The sequence below is a fragment of the Cynocephalus volans genome, chromosome 2 (assembly GCF_027409185.1).
Source record: "Cynocephalus volans isolate mCynVol1 chromosome 2, mCynVol1.pri, whole genome shotgun sequence".
Taxonomy (NCBI): Eukaryota; Metazoa; Chordata; class Mammalia; order Dermoptera; family Cynocephalidae; genus Cynocephalus; species Cynocephalus volans.
This window is the reverse complement of record NC_084461.1, coordinates 56017811-56040162: the sequence shown is the minus strand read 5'-3', so window position 1 is coordinate 56040162 and position 22352 is coordinate 56017811. Positions and strand designations below refer to the sequence as shown.

General features: G+C 35.3%; 1 protein-coding gene across 1 annotated transcript in view; it reads left to right on the top strand.

Annotated features, from left to right (window-relative positions):
- Positions 1-22352, top strand: part of SGTB (small glutamine rich tetratricopeptide repeat co-chaperone beta) — a 41372-nt gene that overhangs the window by 7480 nt on the left and 11540 nt on the right. The window contains exons 3-6 of the mRNA XM_063086009.1: positions 4431-4534; positions 7900-7969; positions 11660-11759; positions 21923-22027. Coding sequence (XP_062942079.1) covers positions 4431-4534; positions 7900-7969; positions 11660-11759; positions 21923-22027 — 379 coding nt within the window. The remainder of the gene's footprint in view (positions 1-4430; positions 4535-7899; positions 7970-11659; positions 11760-21922; positions 22028-22352) is intronic.

The following is a 22352-nucleotide window of genomic DNA, read 5'->3' as shown; positions in this document are numbered from 1 at the left end:
TGGTCAGTTCCCAATCTTTATCTGACTTATTAGCTGCCATTGGTAAAGTTGAGGATGGCTCCCTCACATCCTCCTACCCCATATACTTCATTCATTTAACTTTCAGGACACCTCATTCTTTCTTGCTTGTCTTCTTATCTCATTGTTTACTTCTTCTCTGTCTCCTTTGCTGGTTCTTCTTCTTTTTCCTGACCCGGAGTGCCCAGGGTCCACTGTTTGATCCTCTTCTCTTCATTATCTACACTCATTTCTTTGGTGACATCATTCAGCTTCTTGGCCTTAAATACCCTTTACTTATAGCTGATATTTCTCAAATTTATACGCAGAGCCCAGACCTTCCTTCTGAACTGCAGAATTGTATATCCAACTGCCTACTTTCATCCCTACTTGCATGTCTAAATAGGCATCCCAAATTTAACATTGCTGAAACTGAACTCCTGATCCTCCCACCCAAAATCTGTTCTATCTGCGACTTCCCTATCTCATTTGATGGCAACTCCATCTTTTCTGTTGTTCAGCCCAAAAACTTGGGTATCATTTTGTACTCCTTTCTTTCTCTCATACTCTACAGCTAATCTTTGAATACATCTTGTTGGCTGTACCTTTAAAACATATGTACAGTCTGACCACCTCTTCCAACCTCCACTGATATCACCCCTGGTTAGAACTAAGTATTTCTCACCTGTTTTACGGTGATAGTCCCTAACTGGTCTCTGTGCTTCTATTTTTGCCCCTCCATTGACTATTCCAAACACAGCCATTAGTGATGCTTTAAAACAGGGTATATCAGATCCCATGGTTTCTCTTCTCAAAATCTTGCAGTGACTCCTCATGTTACTTAGTTACTTAATGGATCTACATAATTTGGACTTCTGCAACGTATTGTTCACCTACTCTTCTCCTTTCTCATTCGGCTTCAGCCAAATTAGCTTCCTCTCTATGAAGCACTAAATCCTCTTGCCTAAGGGCTATTTCTTTAGCTGGTTCCTCTGCTTGGAGTGGTCTTTCCCAGAAGGTGGTAACACTCACTATCCTTCAAGTCTTTGTCAAATCCCTTTTCTCAATGAGGCCTATGCTGAACTCTGTTAAATCTACAGTCTGCTTCCCTGCTCAGCTCCCTAAAGTCCCCATCCTCCTTACCCTCTGCTACTTGTTTATTGTCTATAATCCATCTTTCCATCCCCTACTAAGACATAAGCTTCAAGAGGTTAGGAATCTTTTCTGTTTGATTCACTGATATACTGAAATTATCTAGAAAAGTACCTGACACATGGTAGGTGCTCAATAAATATTTCTTTTTCTTTTCTTTTTTTTATTTTGGTGACCGGTTGGTACAGGGATCAGAACCCTGGACCTTGCTGTTACCAGTACCATGCTCTAACCAAGTGAGCTAACTGGCCAGCCTCAATATTTCTTGAATTGAATTGATGAATTGAATCCAGTGATCCTGAACATATCACTCAGTTGGTCTGTATCTTAGTTTCTAAGTGTATTAGGTGGAGATATCTGCCCCCTCACCATCTGATATGTCAGGTTGGCTGGTTAGCTGAGTTGGTTACAGGGACACCAAGGTCAAGGATTTGGATCCCTGTAATGGCCAGCTGCCAAAATAATAATAATAATAATAATACCACCACCACCACCAAGGTCAAGAATTCAGATCCCGGGCCGGCCCGTGGCTCACTCGGGAGAGTGTGGTGCTGATAATACCAAGGCCCCGGGTTCGGATCCCATATAGGGATGGCCGGTTCGCTCACTGGCTGAGCGTAGTACTGACAACACCAAGACAAGGGTTAAGATCCCCTTACCGGTCATCTTTAAAAAAAAAAAAAAAGAATTCAGATCCCCATACAGCCACTGCCAAAAATAAAAGATAAAATAAATAAATAATAATAGATGTCAAGAAAATCAGAATCAGTGAATCAGTGAATGGCAGGTACATAGCATGTGAAAACTTTTAAACTAAATGCTATATAGATGGGATATGGTGTTTTTGAATAGATTTCTTCACTTGACTTTCTCTTCGTCACTGCCAAACACATTGTATTTGTTTGGTGTTAAAGTGGAACAATAAGAACATGTAGCATTTCTTTACATTTTTATAACTTATTCCTGAGTGTTCCTCCTGAAAGGAGAAACAAATATCATAATCTCTGTTTCATAAGTGAGAATGTTGAAGTAAAAGTAAGTTAAATTATTACACCCAGGTTATTTACCTATTTATTTTACCTGGTTTAATAATGATAATGAGATAGTCTGAGTTCCAGGCTGTGGTAGCTTATTCACTAAACCATATGTCTTTCTAAATAGGTGTTAGTGAAAGTATATTTACTTATCAAAACAGAATTGTGTTAAAAAAAAAAGCCACATCCTTTACTATTAATCATGTCTAGTATGTGCTAGCTCTGTGTTTTAAGGTTAGTGGCAGCAGAGATAAAGAAGTTGGACTGGATTGCCTCAACAAGATGGGGCATAAAATCCCTCAGAGTCATCACATGGACTTTTCACCTGTCAGTGTTTAGCTCTGAAGTTCCATACTCTGATTTTTAGCTAAGGGCTTGGTTTGTTATTATCCATCTTTCACGTGGCTATGAATTAATGGTTTTTTTGTTTTTTGGGTTTTTTTTTTCATGGAGAAATGCTCTTTTCCACGGATAATTTTTATTTCCTCTGAAATTAAAATATGACTTCCATCGCAAACAAAGAAGCTAGTAGATTAAATTTATTGAGCACCTACTATTTGCCAGACTGTTAAAGTCAAAGATGAATAAGATATAGGCCCTGTCCTCAAGGAGACAGTATAATATGGAAGACATACATTTAAGTGCATGTAATATAGTGTGATAAGTGCAATAATAGAAACATGTACAAGCTACATGGAACAGTAAAGGAAATGACTACTATGATCAAGGAGGGAGGATGTACATCAAGATATATACATATATATGCATTTAATATTATTATTATTATTTTAAATAAATGTCTTCATGGCAATGAGAGCCTATTTTCTTGTTGTTCAATGTTTTAAGTGCAAGTACAACTGCTTGGCAGGAATAGAAAGGGAGAGAATGGGGGATGGGTAAATAGGTTATTTTATATCTACAAGACACTTTGACTTATTATCATTGTTAACTTAGTTGTTTATTTCAGTCCCTTTCTAAGGAGAATTATTCTGTGGCTAGTGAAAGTAATAGTTTCTTTTATGACAGATAATTTTCTCAGGACCATATCTTTTAAAAGTCACATACAAATGTAAGCAAATCTGTTCCACACTGTCTGGAAGTACACTGGACATTTTGGCTACACTCTCATCTTGTCAAGGGAGGAGAGAATTCCTTTCAAACTAGAGCAGTATCAGGATGAGAATCTGCCTCCATTTCCCTCGGAGGTACATGTAGAGAGGAGAGATGATGCACTCTTCACTGTTATTACCCTAGTTAGGGTTGCTGGTTTGTTTATTGTCATTTAAGTAGGAATTCACCTGGTTTTCAGCTTCCATTTTCTTACCCAGCTTTCCTCTCTAATCCATTCTCAATGTTCCTACCAGAATTTTACTTCTAAACCCAAATCCAGTTGTGTTATTCTCTTTCACTAAATTCTTGTGGTTCTCCATTTGCCCATTCCATGAAGTCCAAATCTTTTAAAAATGCCATTTAAGCTGCCTTGTATGTGATGACAGACTTCCTTTCTATCATGACCTCACACCATGTCCTCCCACCCAGTTCATACCCCAGCCATACCAATCTGTTATCTTGTCATACACCAAAAATAGACGAGGTACCTATCACCATTTAACATGCTATATATTTTACTTATTGTGTTTGTCTTCCTCTTTCTATTAAATATGAGCTTCATCATGCAGACAGTGATTTTTTTCTGTTAGGTTTGCTGCTGTTTTTCTATCACTGTACAATGCCACCTTACACATACTAAGCGCTTGGTACACTGGCATGCATGAATTAATTTTTTAAAACTAACCTATCTTCACATAAGTACACCAGGATTAATACTTAGTGCTTCCTATGTGTTAGGGATGGTGTTTTTCTTACTGTTTTTAGTCAGATTGAGAATTCTATTTCTCACATTAAAAAAAAAAAGATAATATTTTAGGTTTGTAGTGGGGAGTAAATTGTTAATGGCTTGCTCTTTCTTTCTGGTAGCCTTCAACAACAATATGATGTCATACATATATTGAGAAACTACATTCTAAATAATATTTTCTTTAAGTAAGGAATAAGAAATCAAGTCATCTTCCCTCAGTAGCTGGTTTATAAACAAATCTCTATGCAGCTGAACCAATTAGTTTGCCTTATGTTCTGTGATCATAAATACTGAATCACCACAGATTGCTGTCCTATGAGGGGGAAAAGAAAGGTTGTTTCTTTTTTTAAGTTGTTAATTTCTTTTTCACTATTGAAATTTATTTCAAGTTGCAATTCAGTGCTTGGAGACAGTTTTTAAGATCAGCCCAGAAGATACACACCTAGCAGTTTCACAGCCTTTGACAGAAATGTTCACGAATTCCTTCTGTAAGGTATGTTGTCATTGTTTTCTTATTGGTATCTGATCTAAGTATGACTACAATTTTATGTTGGGTTGTTAATCGTTGACCGGCCAAGCCTATAAGTAATTAACGTCTTCCTGGGTATAAGATAGATATACTATATGGATATAATTTGGGATCTAAAATATAACTCATTTAATGTGTTTCATATTTTCATATTAGTAGCTATTCTCATCCTTTACCTTCTTTTATATTTAATAATATGTCTTAGTGAGCTTTTAAGTCCATTACAGTATCTGAGTATTTGTAAATTTCTGACATCTGAATTGATGTTACTCTAAAACATGGAATACAAATGAAAAACAAAAGTTTTAAAGTCTAGAAAGCAACTATGCAGAAATAGATTCATTTGGAATTGAAACCATCATTTCTGAAGCTGATTTCATCAAATTTGGCCATTGACGGGTCTTTTTAAAACAGGGAAAGGTTCAGAGTCAATATACAAAACCAAGACTGAAATCCAAGTTTTCTGATCCTGTTCCCAAAGTTTGTTTGCTTGGTCTCTGATTTCTGCTCTTTTCAGTAAAGTGCGACCATAAGATTGTCTGAAATATTTTAAGATTAGTGAGTTGGTTAGTGAGTTTAGTTTACCTCTCATATATTTTTTCATTACATTTTGGTGCCTCATGGACTCATTTTATTTTTCTAACTCTGTATTTGAGCTTTAATACATAATGAAGAATTCAGGAGTGAAGCTGAAACATGTAGTGTATACTTCAGCCTGGAAGGTATACTGTTGACAATACCACATTTGACTGGATTCTCCAGGCTCTGTTTGTAGAAATTGTTGGGAAGAAGTTCTTAGAGTTGCTATGAAGGACCGGCCTGTGGCTCACTCGGGAGAGTGCGGTGCTGATAACACCAAGGCCCCGGGTTCGGATCCCATATAGAGATGGCCGGTTGGCTCACTGGGTGAGTGTGGTGCTGACAACACCAAGTCAAGGGTTAAGATCCCCTTACCGGTCATCTTTAAAAAAAAAAAAAAAAAAATAGAGTCGCTATGATGACGGTAATTTGGGAGTGACTTCCTCTTTTAATACTTGGAAAAAGAATAATGCAATTACACATTAATTCATCAAACAGGTGAATTCTAATTATATGACAAGACGTAAATAGACAGTGACATGTCTCTCTGTTCCTCATTAGGGAACTAAGATGGGCTTTGGTTCTTTCATGGTCTGGGCTTGTGGCCTCCCCTTAGGGAACCCAGTTTCAGTGGCTGCTTATGGCTATGGTGAAGCAGATGTTCTTTACTCTTAGGTGCCAAGGCCTGTACTTGAGACAGAACTTGGATTTGCTCACTCTAGCTGCTGTTACCATTGACTTAGTACTTTAGTACTGAAGAGACCAGAACTTACTTTTTTTTTTGGCGGCTGGCTGGGATCTGAATCCTTGACCTTCGTGTTATCAGCACCATGCTCTTCCAAGTGAGCTAACCAGCCAGACTTGAACCTTTTTTTTTTAAACCTCTCAGGAAGCTCCAGCTGACTTTTACACTCTGTTTGAATGAAGCTCTTTTTGTTCTTTTTGTTGTATCTCTTTGATTGCATTTAATTCTAAGAAATTTGTTGCTTACTATTTTAAAAATATGGTTTATTGAAAGTGGTTTCATAGTATATCTGCAATAGTGTTATTTGTGGTATCATAATCCTTTATTAGTCCTATTGTACAGCTCTGGCTTCATTCCATATGTGTTTGTGTTAGAGTACAGCAGAAAAAGTCTAAAACTTATCTGAAATGGCATCAAGATTGTTAAAACTGGAGAAATTATTTGTGTCACCAAGTGTACTTGGTTGTTTAATCAGTCATTTTATTTTTAGGAAACTGCTTTTCTTTTTTTCCCCCTAATTAAATTTATATACTAAATGGATTCATTCCCTTTATTTGAAGTAGGTAATGCTTTCCCCCACATTATGAGCTGCTCAAATCTATTCAATAATGATGAGAATTAGTTTTCAAAGTGTGAAATGATAGCACTTTAAAATAATTCAGAATGATTTGGAAAACTTAATGGATTATTTTCCATTTTTCAACATGTCATGTTTCTGATTCCCAAAATTTATTATTTTCTCCATGTATAAACTGCCTAGGGTTGCTGGAAGATTTAAAATAGAAGGAACCCTAGAAGCAAGTACTGTAGGGCAGTAAAGTGTCTTTGAACTACATTATACCCTAAATAGCTACAGTCAGTTTTAAGTAGTGTCCTCTACCTATGAAGGTTTCCATTTTGTTTCTATATATTTTTTATTCCAATATTTTATGCTTAGGAAAACTGATTAGTAGAGAAAGATTTTTTTAAAACATAAGGACAAGACCCATATACTTTATCAGTGATTTTATACTTCTGAGTATTTATGTCTGATTAGCAAAGTACATGTTTAATGTTTGATCTATCAATTTTATTGAAATTTTAGTCTTAGTCAAGATAAAGGTAATGGAGGATATATCTTAAATATAATATGTAGGCATAATGGCCACAAATTATGCTTTTTTTGAAAATTGTAGACTTATTTATGAACTTCAGAGTCAAGTTTAAAAGCAATGCTATTAAATCAAGGTCTTTCAAAAATGGAAAAACACATTGTATTCCTAGTGCCACTCGAGATATTTCAAGAATTTTCAATTTAGTTTTTGTAAGAACCTTTGGTTTGAACCTTATTAATGCAAAAGAGGTTTGAGGATGACAGTAGGTGCTAAAAATAGAAATTTTATACTTTAAAAATATCTCATGATGCAGTTAATATGTGCTCATTCTTTTAAAAATTTGGACAATGTGGAAAAATAGAAGACTGAAACTTTTACTTCCAAAAATTACTGTTAATATCTTTTGATATCCACCATTCCAGCCTTTGATTTTCAATCTGTTTGTGTGTGTGCGTGTGTGCGTGTGCATGCACACACGTACTTAAATAATATCATAATATAAATGCTTTTTTGTAAACTGTGGTTTTGACTTACAAGGGTATCTTTTAGATAGAATATTAAACATTTTGTTTCAAAGTTGTCGGTAATATAAACAATCCCTTGATCATATGATTTTTTGTTCACAAAGTGGGATTGCTGGGTGTGGGGAAAGCAAATTAAAATAAAATTGGTTCACAGTTGCCTATTATTCTCTAGAAAAATTCCACATATTCATATTTTGAATAAAAGTATGTGAGAGGACTTTTCCCCTATTTCTTGTTAACACTGTTATTTATATGTTAGATTTCATAACATGGAATTACAGATGATTTACTAAAATATGGGTAATTTATGACTACTTTATTTATAGTACTCTGGGATGAGTTTTTATGTAGTTAAATGCAAGTACACTGATTTTTATTTAATTTCAGAATGACATTCTGCCCCTCTCAAACACAGTGCCTGAAGATGTGGGAAAAGCTGACCAATTAAAAGATGAAGGTGAATATTAAAAAAATTTTTTTTAATTAAACACTGCTAAATTTAAGGTGAATATTTCATACAAAAATTACTTATTTAGCAAAGCTTTCTGAAGCTCTAGAGAAAGTAACTGTCAACTGATATAATTCTGGTTTACACTGCCATGACTGTATTGTCATAGGTCCACATGGCATTTGTGAAACAAAAATGAACGTGATGAGTAAGATGCCTGGGAATACAAAATGACTTGTGGACAATATAGGTATGGCTTGCTTTAAGAGAAGCAGATCTGTTGCGAGTAGAACTTGCAGAATAAATAACTTAAGGGCTGGTTACTTGTAACTGTATTTGCTACTTGTATTCTAGAATCCTAAAGTTTTCTTTATGCTTAATCAAAGAGAGGAAAGTAATTGTTAGTGTTATTTTAACTTTCATATATTTAGTGTTTTTGAGTTCTTTGAAATTTGTTAATGCACGCATATGGCACTTGACTGTTTATTAGCTTGCACATTTGATTACTACATTCCTGAATTTTCTAATACCTGGCTATTGAAGCATTCTTGGTTTTAATAAGTAACTCACTGTTGAGGATCTGTGTTCAATTTTACCACTTTAAACTATAGAGGAGAGCTAGGTCAGGCCTACAAGAATTGTACTAAGAAGCTTAGGGCATGGTCCTTATCTTTAGCAGTGAGTGAGAGCCAGTAAATTCCTGGTTCTGTATGTAGGCAGAGAGTTATTACAGATCATGCTGTATTCCGAAGCTGTACATAGGCCATTTTATGGCCTTTTCTTTAATTCATACTCTGAAAAAGACAGCTGAATTTTTTAAAAAAATCACTCGGTGTCTGAAAAAGTAGATATGGAAAAGGAGCAGGCTCTTTCTGTCCTTTGGGCCTGGTCATCTCCTTACGACTATAAATATATACTGTTTTAAAAGGCTGCATAGTGTTACATGGTACTGTTTGACAGACTTGCCTAGACATATCATTTTGTAATCCTAAATAACACTGTCCTTAATATCTTTGTCTATATTTTTTTTCACTACTTTGTAATTATCTTCTTAGGATGACATTATAAAGTGCTGTGTTTCCAACAAATAGACTGATCTCAGTTTTCATTTTTTATTTCCTCCAAGAAATGATATCACCAGAGTGTCTTAAAATCTTAGAATAGTCTGATTTTCATAAATTACATGCAAAATAAAGCAACAACCAGATCCTCATTATCATTTGAGTTATAATATCCCCCAAAGAATTTGGATTTAAACTGTCCAAATATAAATGCATTTTTCATATTTTAGTTTCTAATTGGAATAGTTTAATATGATGGATTTTCTTCCCACCCAGATTTTTGTAGTGTGTGAAATCTTTAGTGTTGCACTATATTCTCTACTAACATTTTACTTTTGCAGCTCTCTTGATTTAGCTCCGGTGATAACGTTAAGTAAATGGCAAATTGAGATTTTATTTTTATCCCTCATGTTTACTTCCTCTGCATGGCAGAACACTGGGAGATTGCATTCCATGCTGAGTCTGACATAATAAATGTTAGGAAGATGAGGGTGGGAGAGATGTGCAGGGTGAGATTCATTTACTGTGGTAGCATGGGTAGACTGAGTTACTTACTGCTTTTGCCTTAACCAAAAGCTTTTATTCTTTGTTTTCACTGACATGTCACATCTAAGACATGTTACATATAAAGTTCAAGTAACTGTTCATTTTATCCAGATTTTGCTATTTGTGTGAAAACAAATGGCCACAGTAGATCACCAAGCATAGAGTTATTTCAGACTACATGTTGCATTTACCTACTGTGTTATTCAAGGCTTCTAGCCAGATAGTAACCCCCTGGAACACTGCTTTCAAATATTTTGTGCACTTTGCTTCTGAAGAGCTGCAGTAAGATTAGAAGAAATTAAGAAGAGTTCTTTGCTGTCATTCCCTGACACATCACAGAAGTATAGCTATTTATCTTAGGGTTGTGAAAACTAAAGGAGACAATTTTACAGGAGAGTGCCATGTAACTATAAAGTGCTGTACCAGTGCTTCATTGTTAATATTTATGTCCTTTCTTCACAAATTTCTTCACTTGTGGCCTGAATTTTTATATATTGAATATTTTGTGACTTGAAGCTTTTTATCATTGTCTTTATTATAGTATACATATATATTTGTGGTAAGTATATATACATTATAGAATATACACATTTGATGTGGTTTACAGGTAAAGATATGTAATAAAATTTTAATAATAATAATAATAGAAATAAAATGCTACCCCAATATAAAAAGGCCCAACAGCAACAACAAAATCTCAATAACCCAGAAAATTAAAATCTCTGACATAGAAATCTATATAAGTACTTGGACTAATGTTGTTAACTTTTTGCTTAATCATAAAAACTATGTTATCTTCTCAGCTTCTTTACAGGCTTTATATTTATTTCTTTTGGTGGGGAAGGGAATCCAATTTAATTTTTTTTATTACAAAACAGATTCTGAGATGTAGTTTATATACCATACACTTTACTCCTTTAAAGTAAACAATTTATTGGCTTTTAGTATATTCACAGAGTTGTACAGCCACTACCATAATCAATTATGGAACATTTTTATCACCTCTAAAAGAAACTATGTACCCATTAGCAGTCCCTTTTTTTTTTTAAAGGCTAGTCAAGTGAAGCAAGCAGTCACTATTTATATTCATTTCTGATTCTTAATTTGTGGTAATTTTGTATGATTTTTAGATGCTTTTATCTACCTGCCTTTCTTTTAACCTTCCTGTTCCCTGCAAATTTATACCCCCCTCCTCTCATTAAATAGCTAATAATCATCTATTAAGAAGAAGGTTAATAGTAGAGCTTCTGGTATACAGAAAGCTGGAAGGAATATAGAAGCCTTTGAGATATAAATCCTTCCTCCTAATACCAATTGTTCTAATATTTTTAATTATGGACACTGATTTTTATAAGTGGTCAGGACACTTTTCTTTCCACCCATTTAATGGAATACAAAAGATAGCCACAGGAAATCCCTTATTTTGCTGACCAGTTGTTAACTTAGCTAAATTATTGCCAGATGTATCTGCAGATGCCCTTCCTGAAAGTCAGTAATCTGGAGGCTAGTTATGGTATCTGAAATAATATCTTTTTAGAAATTAATCTCCCCAAATCCCCTTTTAAAACGACTGTCTCTGGAAGGAATAGCACATAAGAATATTATCTGCCAGTAGCATGTTAGCATGATTAGTTTTACCAGCTTACCCACAACAGAGTTCTAAGACCTTGATTATTCAGCAAATGTGTATTTTGACAGGGAAGGAGGGGAAAACCAGGTCCTGAATGAGATGCTGGTTAGGGAGGGTGTTGCATCTGGAATGGGGTGGGGCAGCTATAAAAGAGAGATGAAGGTAAGGAAGGTGAGAAGAGGTTCAGTTTTGCCATGGGATAGTCCTAATTGTTGCATTTCCCTCGATTTGATAAGGTATATAAACAGTAATTTTTAAAGACTCTGCATTGTTAAAATCGTTCAAACACAATGAAAGCTAAGGAATATCAATTCTATAGTATAATATAGAATTTATCTCCAGTGTGACTGAAAAATCATGTGGCTGACCTTCATGTTATTGTTGTTTCTATGATTAAAATTTATGTCAGACTTTTTTTTTGGTATATCATACTTACTGTACATGTTGATTACTTTGTTTTAGGTAATAACCACATGAAAGAAGAAAATTATGCCGCTGCAGTGGATTGTTACACGCAAGCAATAGAATTGGATCCCAGTAATGCAGTTTATTATTGCAACAGGTAAACTGGCACTTTTGTGGCAGGTTTACAGTTCTTAAACATTTGGATCCATAGCTCTAAAGGAAAACTGTAAAAGTTATTTACTTATTTATTTAGAAAATTTGGGAAGTTCAGAAAAATACAAAGGAGGAGGAAAAAATAAACCCATACACTTATCACTCAGAGACAATCACTGTTATTTACATTTTGGCATATTTTTGTTTTATATAAGTTTACGCAATTTAGATTTAGCTTTGTTCACTGGGCATATCATAAACATGTCCTTATTTTATTGAAATCCTTCATAAACTTTATTTAAATGGTCACAAATTAGTCTATTGCTACCTCGTTCTTTTTTATATTTCCAGCACCTATCATTGTGGCTGGCAATCAAGTATTCAGTGGTGTTATTTTTGAATAAGTGGATAGATGTACCTTAATTTACTTAACTATTGACCTACAGGTGGACATTGAGGTTGTTTCCATTTTTTTCCCCAGTAGTATTATAAAGCTACAGTGAATATCCATGTTTCTGTAATTTTTTTGTGCTTCAGATTTTCTGGACTTTGGATTTATCCCTGGAAATGCACTTAGTAGGTCTAACACAATAAACATCTAAAAAGTTGTTGATATTCCACCTTCCTTGTAAATATTTTGAAAATTAATTTCTAGGAGTTTATGAATGTATCTGTTTTTGTTGCACCCTTTATCAGCACTAAGTACACAAATTATTAATTGTTAATTTATTATTATTGTTACTTTCATATTAATTGTTCTACTTTATATTTAATTTCTGGTGAGGTTGGACATTTTTCAGATGTTGGCCATTTGTGGTTTTTTCTCCTAAATTTTCTATTTATAACTTCTATACACTGAATGTTTATATTCCCTCAAAATTCATACGTTGAAGCCTAATCTCTTAATCCCATTTGGAGGGGGACCTTTGGGAGGTGATTAGGTCATGAGGACAGAGCCATCATGAATAGGATTTATGCCATCATAAAAAGACTCCAGAGAACTGCCTTCTTTTTTTTTGGCAGCTGGCCAGTATAGGCATCCAAACCTGTAACCTTGGTGTTATGAGGCTGTGCTCTAACCAACTGGGCTAACCGGCCAGTCCACCAGAGAACTGCCTTCTGAGATAGTCCCCTTTTCCCTACCTTATCTTTTGTGGTTATATCCGTTACAGTAGTTAATATATGTAATATGCCAGGAAAGTGTCTAGTAAAGAGGTTGTACACAATAAGTAATAGCTATTATCTTCCTTATACTGACAATGAATTTGTTTTCCTGTAGCTTCTATCAATTGGCTTTATTTAATTTTTAAGGGCAGTTACAGAATAAATATGATTCTTTTTCATGATAGCACCTTACATTTTGAAGTTTGCTACCATGTTCATTTGAATTCTTTTCTCCACATTAAATGTTAGAAATTTCTTCCATTATACCTCAGGTAGTACGTACAACTTTCAGTTCTGCACCTTCACGTGAAACTTGTTCTACTTTACCTATATCTGTTAAAGTGTAGGTCCCAGCGGTTAACACAGTATACCTGGCATTGGTCTGACCAGTCTTGTAGGGCTCTCATTTAACCTACTGCTAAGTAACATAATTATATATCAGCATATTGTAGCATTATTTGTTAAATTCATATTTTGTTTTTGGTTGATTAAAGCCCTGCTTTTTCACACATTCTTCCTATCTTATCATTCAATCATATATTCATTTGACAAATTCTTATTAAATACCAGCTATGTACTAGGTATTTGTAGGTATCCGGAAGTACAGCTGGTTGTTTGACTCAAATGCAGGATATTATTATATTCTATCTGTATAGAATTTTATCTTGTTACATTCTCCTATTTATCTGTCCTTTAATCTTTTTGGATGATTAATCTGTAAAGTAATGTATTTGCTTTTGCTCCCAGTTTCATGTCCTCCACAAACTTGAGAAGAGTACCATGTCTTACCTTATGTCAGTTACAAGTCAACTAAAGAGTTTACAGGGAAGTGGTTAAAAGCAGGAGTTCTGAAACCAGACTCTTTGGATTTTAATTTCTGGCTCTGCTGCTTTCTAACTATATGACCTTAAGCAAATTACCTAAGTATCTATGCCTTAGTTTCCCTTTCTGTAAAACATGGATAATAATAGTATTTATCTCATAGGGTTGTTGTGGTGAACAAATACAGTAGTTATACATGAAATATTCCAGGAAAGTATCTAGTAAGAGGTTGTATGCAATGAGTAAAAGCTATTATCATGGCTATTTATGCAGCCTGTTTTTCTGCCCTGATCAGGTTATGAAGAGAGATACAAATTTATCAGCGTCCAAATATGTTGTCAATTATCTTTCTCTGATTTACCATTCTAGTAATAACCCTGTTAAAATAAAAAAGACATGATGTTAGTCTGATATGACTTTTTCTGAATTAATCCAGTGTCATTTCCTTTTTTTCCTAATATTTTATTGTGAAAATTTTGGAAGTTGAAAGAATTTTACAGTAAATCGTCATATAGCCATACTTAGATGTTGCCATTAATATTTTAGTAATTTGCTATATCATGTATTTATCCATGTATCTGTGCCTCTATCCATTCATTACTCCATCTTATTTTTGATGCATTTTGAAGCAGCCATCAGTATACTTCCCCCTAAATACACAGCACTAGTATCATTAAGTAAAGTTTGGTATTTGTTTACTTTCTTTTCTTTTGAGGTAAAATTTGCATACAACAAAACGCACAAATCTTTTTTTTTTTTTTTTTTCCGTCCTTTTCATGACCGGCACTCAGCCAGTGAGTGCACTGGTCAGTCCTATATAGGATCCGAACCCGTGGCGGGAGCGTCGCAGCGCTCCCAGCGCCGCACTCTACCAAGTGCGCCACGGGCTCGGCCCCAAACGCACAAATCTTAACTGCACTTTCACTGCATTTTGACAAATACACACACCTGTGCAACCTAAACTGCTATCACGATATTGAAAATTACCATCAGATGTCCAGTAAGTTCCTTATGCCATTTCACAGTCAGTTGCCTTCAACACACACCAGAGGCAACCACTGTTTTGTTTTGTTTTTCCACCATAGATTAGATCTGTCTCTTCTAGAGTATTATATGAAAATAATCATATGTATTTTTCTGTGTAAGACTCTTTTTTACTTGGCATGATGGTTTTGAGATTCAATCATGTTTAAATATATTGCAGTTTACTTAGCCATTTTCCTATTCATGTTCACCTGGGATGCTTCCAGTTTTTTTTAAAAAAATATTTGTATATTGCCCAGAATTTATAATTGTTTTTTGTGGAAGGGTTGGATCCATGAGGAATTTAGTTGGCCATACTGGAAACCTTCATTTTCTTTCGTTACAAAAAATCCCTATATTAATCTGTTCTAATAATCTAGCCCAGAAAAATAGAAAATCCAAATAATTGGTGAAGAGTAAATTCTCCAAGCTGTGGCTTGATATTTGAGTTTTATTCTCTACAAGTTTTATTCATCTGATCGATGAGTATATTTTTTAATTTAGCACATGAAATCTTGAAATACATACATTTAGTGTGTCACAAAATGTTATGACCAGATGTAAATGTTATCAGAAAATTGCTTATGTATAGAGCACAATAAGCCATATACTATTAACTATGAATATGGAAAATGTGAGTCTAAATAAATAATTTGTTTTTAATGAGATTGGGGTTCACAAATAGTTATATATTCACTAGTGTATTGGAAGAGATTCTAGGCAATACCTATGTTTGCTTTTTATTTAATAATTGGTTTTTTTTGTGTGTGTGTATGACTGGTAAGGGGACCATAACCCTTGGCTTGGTGTCATCCGCACCGCGCTCAGCCAGTGAGCGCACCAACCATCCCTATATAGGATCTGAACCCGCGGCCTCGGCGCTCCCAGCGCTGCTGCACTCCCAGCGCCGCTGCACTCCCAGCGCCGCACTCTCCTGAGTGAGCCACGGGGTCGGCCCTATTTAATAATTGTTAAAATGAAATCAGTAATTATGCTTCTCTTTTGCACTTAAATAGTATCTTTTTCCTTGAGGAGTTTAGTAATAGAGCATGCTACTTAATAATGAGTAATGAGAAAAGTTTATTTGTATATTTAATACAAATACTGAATAAAGCTTTAGGATCATTTTGGGTTTTTTTTTTTTTTTTTTTGGGGACTTTAGCAGCTATAATCATCTCAATAGACTATAGTCTTGTCAACTACCCCTTGCCTTTTTTCTCAGCCAACTGGCTGCCAAGTGTTGGAAGCTCAGAATAGCAATCTAAATCTTTCTTCTAGTTTTTACAGTTTTATTACTAATGAAAATATTTTTCGCATACTAAACTCACTAGGATGAAGTAAAGTTAACTTTTTATAGAAGTGACACTTTTATTTGTTAGGAAATGATCTGTTGGCACATTTCTTAAGCATGAGTCTTTCTTTTCTAGTATTGATCTTCTATTTTGGCCTTTAAGGATCCTACTGATGCTATAGGATCAGCTTAGATGCAAGGAAAATCTGAGTCCTTCCTTGAAAGCCTATTATGTATTTTTGCCTTTTTTCTATACTTCTAGCACTTACCACAATGTATAACATTTTATAGGTTTATCATTTGCCTTATCATATGTTTATCATATGTTCTGCCTTATCTTACATACATATTTGTTTTATATCTTCAGGTGAATGGCAGATATTTGTGTTTGTATCTATTTGTATCCCTTATAGCACCTAGTGCTGTGCCTTATAGAAATTCAGTCAATTTTTTTTTTGTTGGATGAATGGAGGGCTACAGAATACAAGAAATTTCCAGTGATGCTGAAACAACCAGACATTCACGTTAACATTTGCGTACGTAAAACAACAAATGATTGAGTGTAGGTCTAAAATACTTCCAAGTACTTATAATATGAAATAAACAGTAGCTTTCTATGTCTTCTGTCCCTACACAAACATGATGTTCTTAATTCTTTTGTATGACTTCAGTGCTGAGTACATTACTTTACCCATACATGGAAGGTTCATGCTTCTGGGATGGCTGGATGGTTGAATGACACAAGATATTAAATGGGATAAAAGATGCACAAGAAGGAGGAAGAGCATGATGGAATTTCTCTGAAAGGCCTCTCAGGTGATAGGAAACTTGAGTTGGAGCTGGATTTGAAGGACAGGTAGAACTTGTATGGGTAGTGGAGAGGGAAAGGTATTTTAGGTTGAAGAACATAGTTTAAAAGGGAAAATCAAGAAGCATCAGGCCATTGTAACAAGGAATGCTGAGAAAGATGGGAACAGAAACCTCATTATTTTGCATTTGTTTTCTTCCTCTTCTATGAGCAGCATGTAGTCAGTCAGTTCACTAGCATTGTAACTTGGTTTGTTGAACTTGGAGTTGAATCTCAGTTCTGCCACTTACTAGCTATGTGACCTTGGGCAGTCACTTAATCTTTTTAATGCCTCCATTTCCTCACATGTAAATAAGGATACTAACCACTTCAACAGGTAGTTGTGAGGAGTGATAATATATATAAAGTCCCCAGCATAGTACTAGACTTTCATTGTTTATTTCAAAAACAATGTAAGATTGTTTTTATTTGTAGGAATAGATTTTTGCTGTAACTTATTTATACATGATATGAGAAATATGAGGTAGCTGTGCTTTTTTTCTGCCCTATCTTCTATAAAAATAGAACACAAATTATATTCATGCTTTTGCTCTAATAAGGTAAAGAAAGTGAGGGTGTCTGAAAACAGGGAGACTCTGACTGTATTGTTCTACTGGAATTTCATTAGTTATGCTCTGATAACCAGACGGCAGAGGCAGAGAGCGCAGACCACATTGTTATTTAGTTCAGACACTGGCATGTTTGGCTTCATCTCACAGAAGATTCAGATACGGCCTGGCTTCTCTTTTCTTTCCTGGCCTCTGAGGCTCAGACACCTCCTCTCTTCCTTTAGCGAGCTGCACAAAACCTTTTTGCCCTAGCTTGCCGGTTGTAATCTAAAGCTGTCCAGAAGGGAACACAGTTATCCACTTTCCTTCCACCCACACTTCTTTCTGAGTCTGTCCTCCCTACTTTATTCATTTATTGTCAACATCTCAAACCAGAGATCAGGGCATCTTCCTGTATACTTCGCTTTTCCATAAACCTCCCGAATAGCTAATTTGTTCTCTACTCCCTTGGTCTGGTTTCTTAACTTCTGCTAAACTAGTACAGAGGGACATAAAGCAGCCTTTCATTTCTACTTGCACTCCGCACCCATCTTCTGCCAAAAGGATCTTTCTAAAATGTAAAACTGATCATCTGACTCTTGCTTTCTGTTCAGTAGTTCCAGATACCTGCATGATCAAATTTAAGCTCTTCTTTTCTCTTAACTTTATTATCTTCACTTTTCCTCTTACCCTGTTCTTTTCTCTATGCACATGTAATGTGAAACTTGCTGAGTTCTTTAAAAATACCATTTTGGGACATCTCTCAGTGCTTTGTATGTGTTCCCCCACTTCTGTCTAGACTACCTTCCACTTTCTCTAATTGGTGAACTGCTAGTCATCCTTCAAAACTCCATTGGGTGTTGCCTTGTTTTGGGAACTTTCTTAATTTCTTCTCTTTTCAGCCTCCTGACTATGCCCTTATGTCCTTTCCCTCCCTGCCCTATGGAGTGATGCTGTCCAATATGGTAGCTCCTAGCCACATGTGGCTATTTAAATGTAATTAAAATGTAATAGAATTAAAAATTCAGTTCCTCAGTTGCACTAGACATTTCAAGTGCTTAGTAGTCACATGTGGCTAGGGACTACAGTACAGATAAGGAACTTTTCTATCACAGAGTTCTACTGGACAGCTCTGTATAGGGCTCACCACAGCTTTCTCTGTGCTTCCTCTTCCTTTGATACTTGCATTGTTGTACTTATCATACTATTTATTTATTTACATACCTATTTCTCTATTAGACTATGAAAGGTTGGGGAGCCAGGAGCTATCCTCTTCATCTCTATATAGTGGTTTCGAGTTCAGGGTCTATTTTATTATAGGTGTTCAACAAAAGTTTGAGTTGAATTGATTCAGTGATTTTTTGAAGGGAAAATTCTCTTTATCTGAAGACTTCTAATGATGAAACAGTCACATGGCTGCATGTGTGTGTATGTATTTTTTAAAACAAATTTAAACCTATTTAAAATCTGTTTATACTTATTATTATTATTTTTTTTAGTGGCTGGCCAGTAAAGGGATCCCTGTTTAAAATTATTGAGAGAGCAGTACAAAGAACATCCACATACATTTACCCAAGAATTCAACAGTCAACATTTTGCCACGTTTCCTTCCTTTCTCTCTCTCTCTGTCTCTGTTGGGGTGTGAATGTGTGTGTGCATATATACATACATACGTAACTTTCTTGCTGATCCTAAATGCTTCAGCTATATCTCCTAAAAATAAGGATACACACCACATAACTATCATAACATTCACACATGAGAAATCAACATCAATACTGAATTTTCTCCAATTGTCCCCAAAATATCTTTCATAGCTATGTTTTTGATCCAGAATCCAACCATGGCGCATGCATTGCATTTTATTATGTCACTTTAGTGTCTTTTAATCTAAAAAGTATCCCTGTCTTTTTTTAGTGTCTTTCATGACAGACATATTTGAAGAGTTCAGGCCAACTGTTTTTTATTTTATTTTATTATTTTATTTTTTATTTTTTTTAAAAAGATGACTGGTAAGGGGATCTTAACCCTTGACTTGGTGTGGTCAGCACCACGCTCACCCAGTGAGCGAACCAGCCATCCGTATATGGGATCCGAACCCGGGGCCTTGGTGTTATTAGCACCGCACTCTCCCGAGTAAGCCACGGGCCGGCCCAAGGCCAACTGTTTTTTAGAATGAGCCATATTCTGTTTGTTTTTTGGTCGCTGGCTGGTGACTTTGGTGTTATGAGGCTGCACTCTAACCAACTGAGCTGACAGGCCAGCCCATATTCTGGATTTGTGTGATTGCTTCCCCATGATTAAATTTAGGTTTAATTTTGGTATGAAGTCTACATAAATAATTAAGTGCACCATTTATTGCATTATATTGGGCACATATTTTCATACTGTCCCACTGATGGAGATTTTAAGTTTGATATCTTAAGGTGGTGACCATCAGATCTATTATTCCCTTTGTAATTAATAAGCAATCTGTGGGGTCAGATCATGTGAATAAAAGATTGTTCCCTAACAGTTTTTTACCAAATGGTTTATTTCCCATTATGATCTTTCCCCAAATCATAAATACCTTGATGGTTGCAAAATGGTGATTTTTCTAATTCTCTTTCCCTCTACATATATTTCCTCATGTATTCCTGTAAAGAAGAGCTTTCCTCCCTTTTCCACCTTTGCTGCTTTCCCCTTCCTCCACCTGCCGTTTTTTCAATGTCACTTGGACTCATGAACTTTTAAAAAATACAGTATTCAGTATATTATAATCAATTACCATAATAGTTATTTTCAGCACTTAAATTACCCACATTTGGCTAGTGGGAACCCTCCAAACTGGCTGTGTATACTTTTATGTAACTTCATGTTTTAAAAACTTTCTTGCTTTCTGAGACAACAAGGTGTTCCAGATTAGCCTCATACGTTCCCTGCCTTAGGCCTGAGCTGTTTCTCCAAGGAGCCTCTGTTCCTTTCAGTGGAGAAAAATATTAAGAAACTAAGATCTGATTGTAAGACCTGATCATTGCTACTAAGGTGATATTGCTTCTTGGTCTTTTTAGTTGACCGAGCTAGGAGATATTATTTGAAAAGTCATCATTTTATACAGATTCCTTCAATTCACATTCCAGTGTCACAGAGTTCTCCTCATCTCCCCCCATTAATATTTGTGTGTTCCTTCTCCCACAGTGAGAACCCTACTTTCCAACAATACCTGTAAATATATTCATTTGCTCTCTCAATATCACCCAGTTGGTATCAGACTAACTAACTTGTTAGTGGATACACCACTAACAAGCCTACTAAGGAAACATCAGGATTTCTTTGCAATTTTTCTTTTTGTACTTAGAATACATCTCACTAAGGATATATACTCAGAATATTGTGCTCGGAAGTTACTTGAATTCTTTCTTTTTGATATACCTGTTTCTGTTTTATCTTGTTTGAAGAATTGCTTTTTCATCTTTTTGAAGTCTTACTCCCATTTCTGTCCAATTTACTCCATTCCCACCCATCTGCTATAGAGACAATATAGATTTGATTTCTGAGCCATATAAATGTCTTACATAAAATTAAATTAAAAAGGATGATCAATAAATAACGACTATACATCCTCTATTTTAATTGTTTTTTTTTTGGCAGCTGTCTGGTACAGGAATCGATCTCAATTTCCTTCATGATGTTTTTTGCCTGTGTCTGATATTAATGTTTCTACATCAGCTTTCCTTTGCTTGGTTTTGTTTGCCTGATTGTCTTTTTCTCTCCGTTTAACTTCAACCTGTTTGTGATTATGTTTTGGGTGATATTTTTTGTGTCCAAGTTGGGAATCTCCTTTCCTGTTTCTCCTCTGAGTTAATTTTTCCTACTTGGAAACATTACAGAAGAGAGGTCATAATTACGAGGACTTTGGTCTGGGGAAATGCTTTTTTTACAAAGTTGGCTTTTTCAACCTTTTGCTGGGGGACTAGATTATGAGAACTTCTGGGAGACCAAAAGAAATAAAAGTTTACTCTTCCTCAGAAGTGGATGAATGGGAGAAAGTGCCAGAGGACTGTAATGTTACTTTTATTTGTACTTTAATCCTGTTATTAAAGTGATCAGTTAACAAACAGCACAATACTCTGTGCAGCCATTCACACAATCACTCACTGTGCACCTTGCTAGTAGCCCACATGTCCTAGGATTTTCAGTTTTCCATTTGGGCAAATTAGGAAGGCAGTAAGTAGGTAGATCGGTTGTATGACTTGCATATTTTTCTTTTCTACAGCAAAGCAAACAGCGATAGGCAACCTGTGTACTTTTTCTGAGCAGCAGTTTCTGAGCTTTTTGTCACTTGATTGTATAATTATCTTAGTTAGATTTAGAAATTTACTGGGAGTAATCTACAAATTCTGATAAGGAAAATGTAGTTTCACTAGTACCTGAAAATCTAAATTAGTGCCTTAGAAACTGTTTATAATAAAAATCTCTTCTCTTTCTCTTAGGGCTGCTGCTCAAAGCAAATTAGGTCACTACACAGATGCAATAAAGGATTGTGAAAAAGCAATAGCAATTGATTCAAAGTACAGCAAAGCCTATGGGAGAATGGGGTAAGTACTGGGAGAATGTTCAAAATAGTACCAAGTGGTATTAGATCTACTGTTCTTAATGGCTCGGTTTTTAATTCCCTGCTTAATATTATTGCACCCTGTGAACTAAGAAGACAAACGTAACTAACATAAGGGAGGAAATGAATATAATTTCTGTGACTTGGAAGTGAGATGATTAGCTGTTTGATGACATTGGCTATTGGAGAAAATCATAGAACCATATTGAGTAGACTCATTTCATGTCCATGACCAGAAATCTCAGATGAGCACTCAGTCCTACTATACTTGGCAGACAGTCCTACTATATACTTCCTTTTAAATTCAC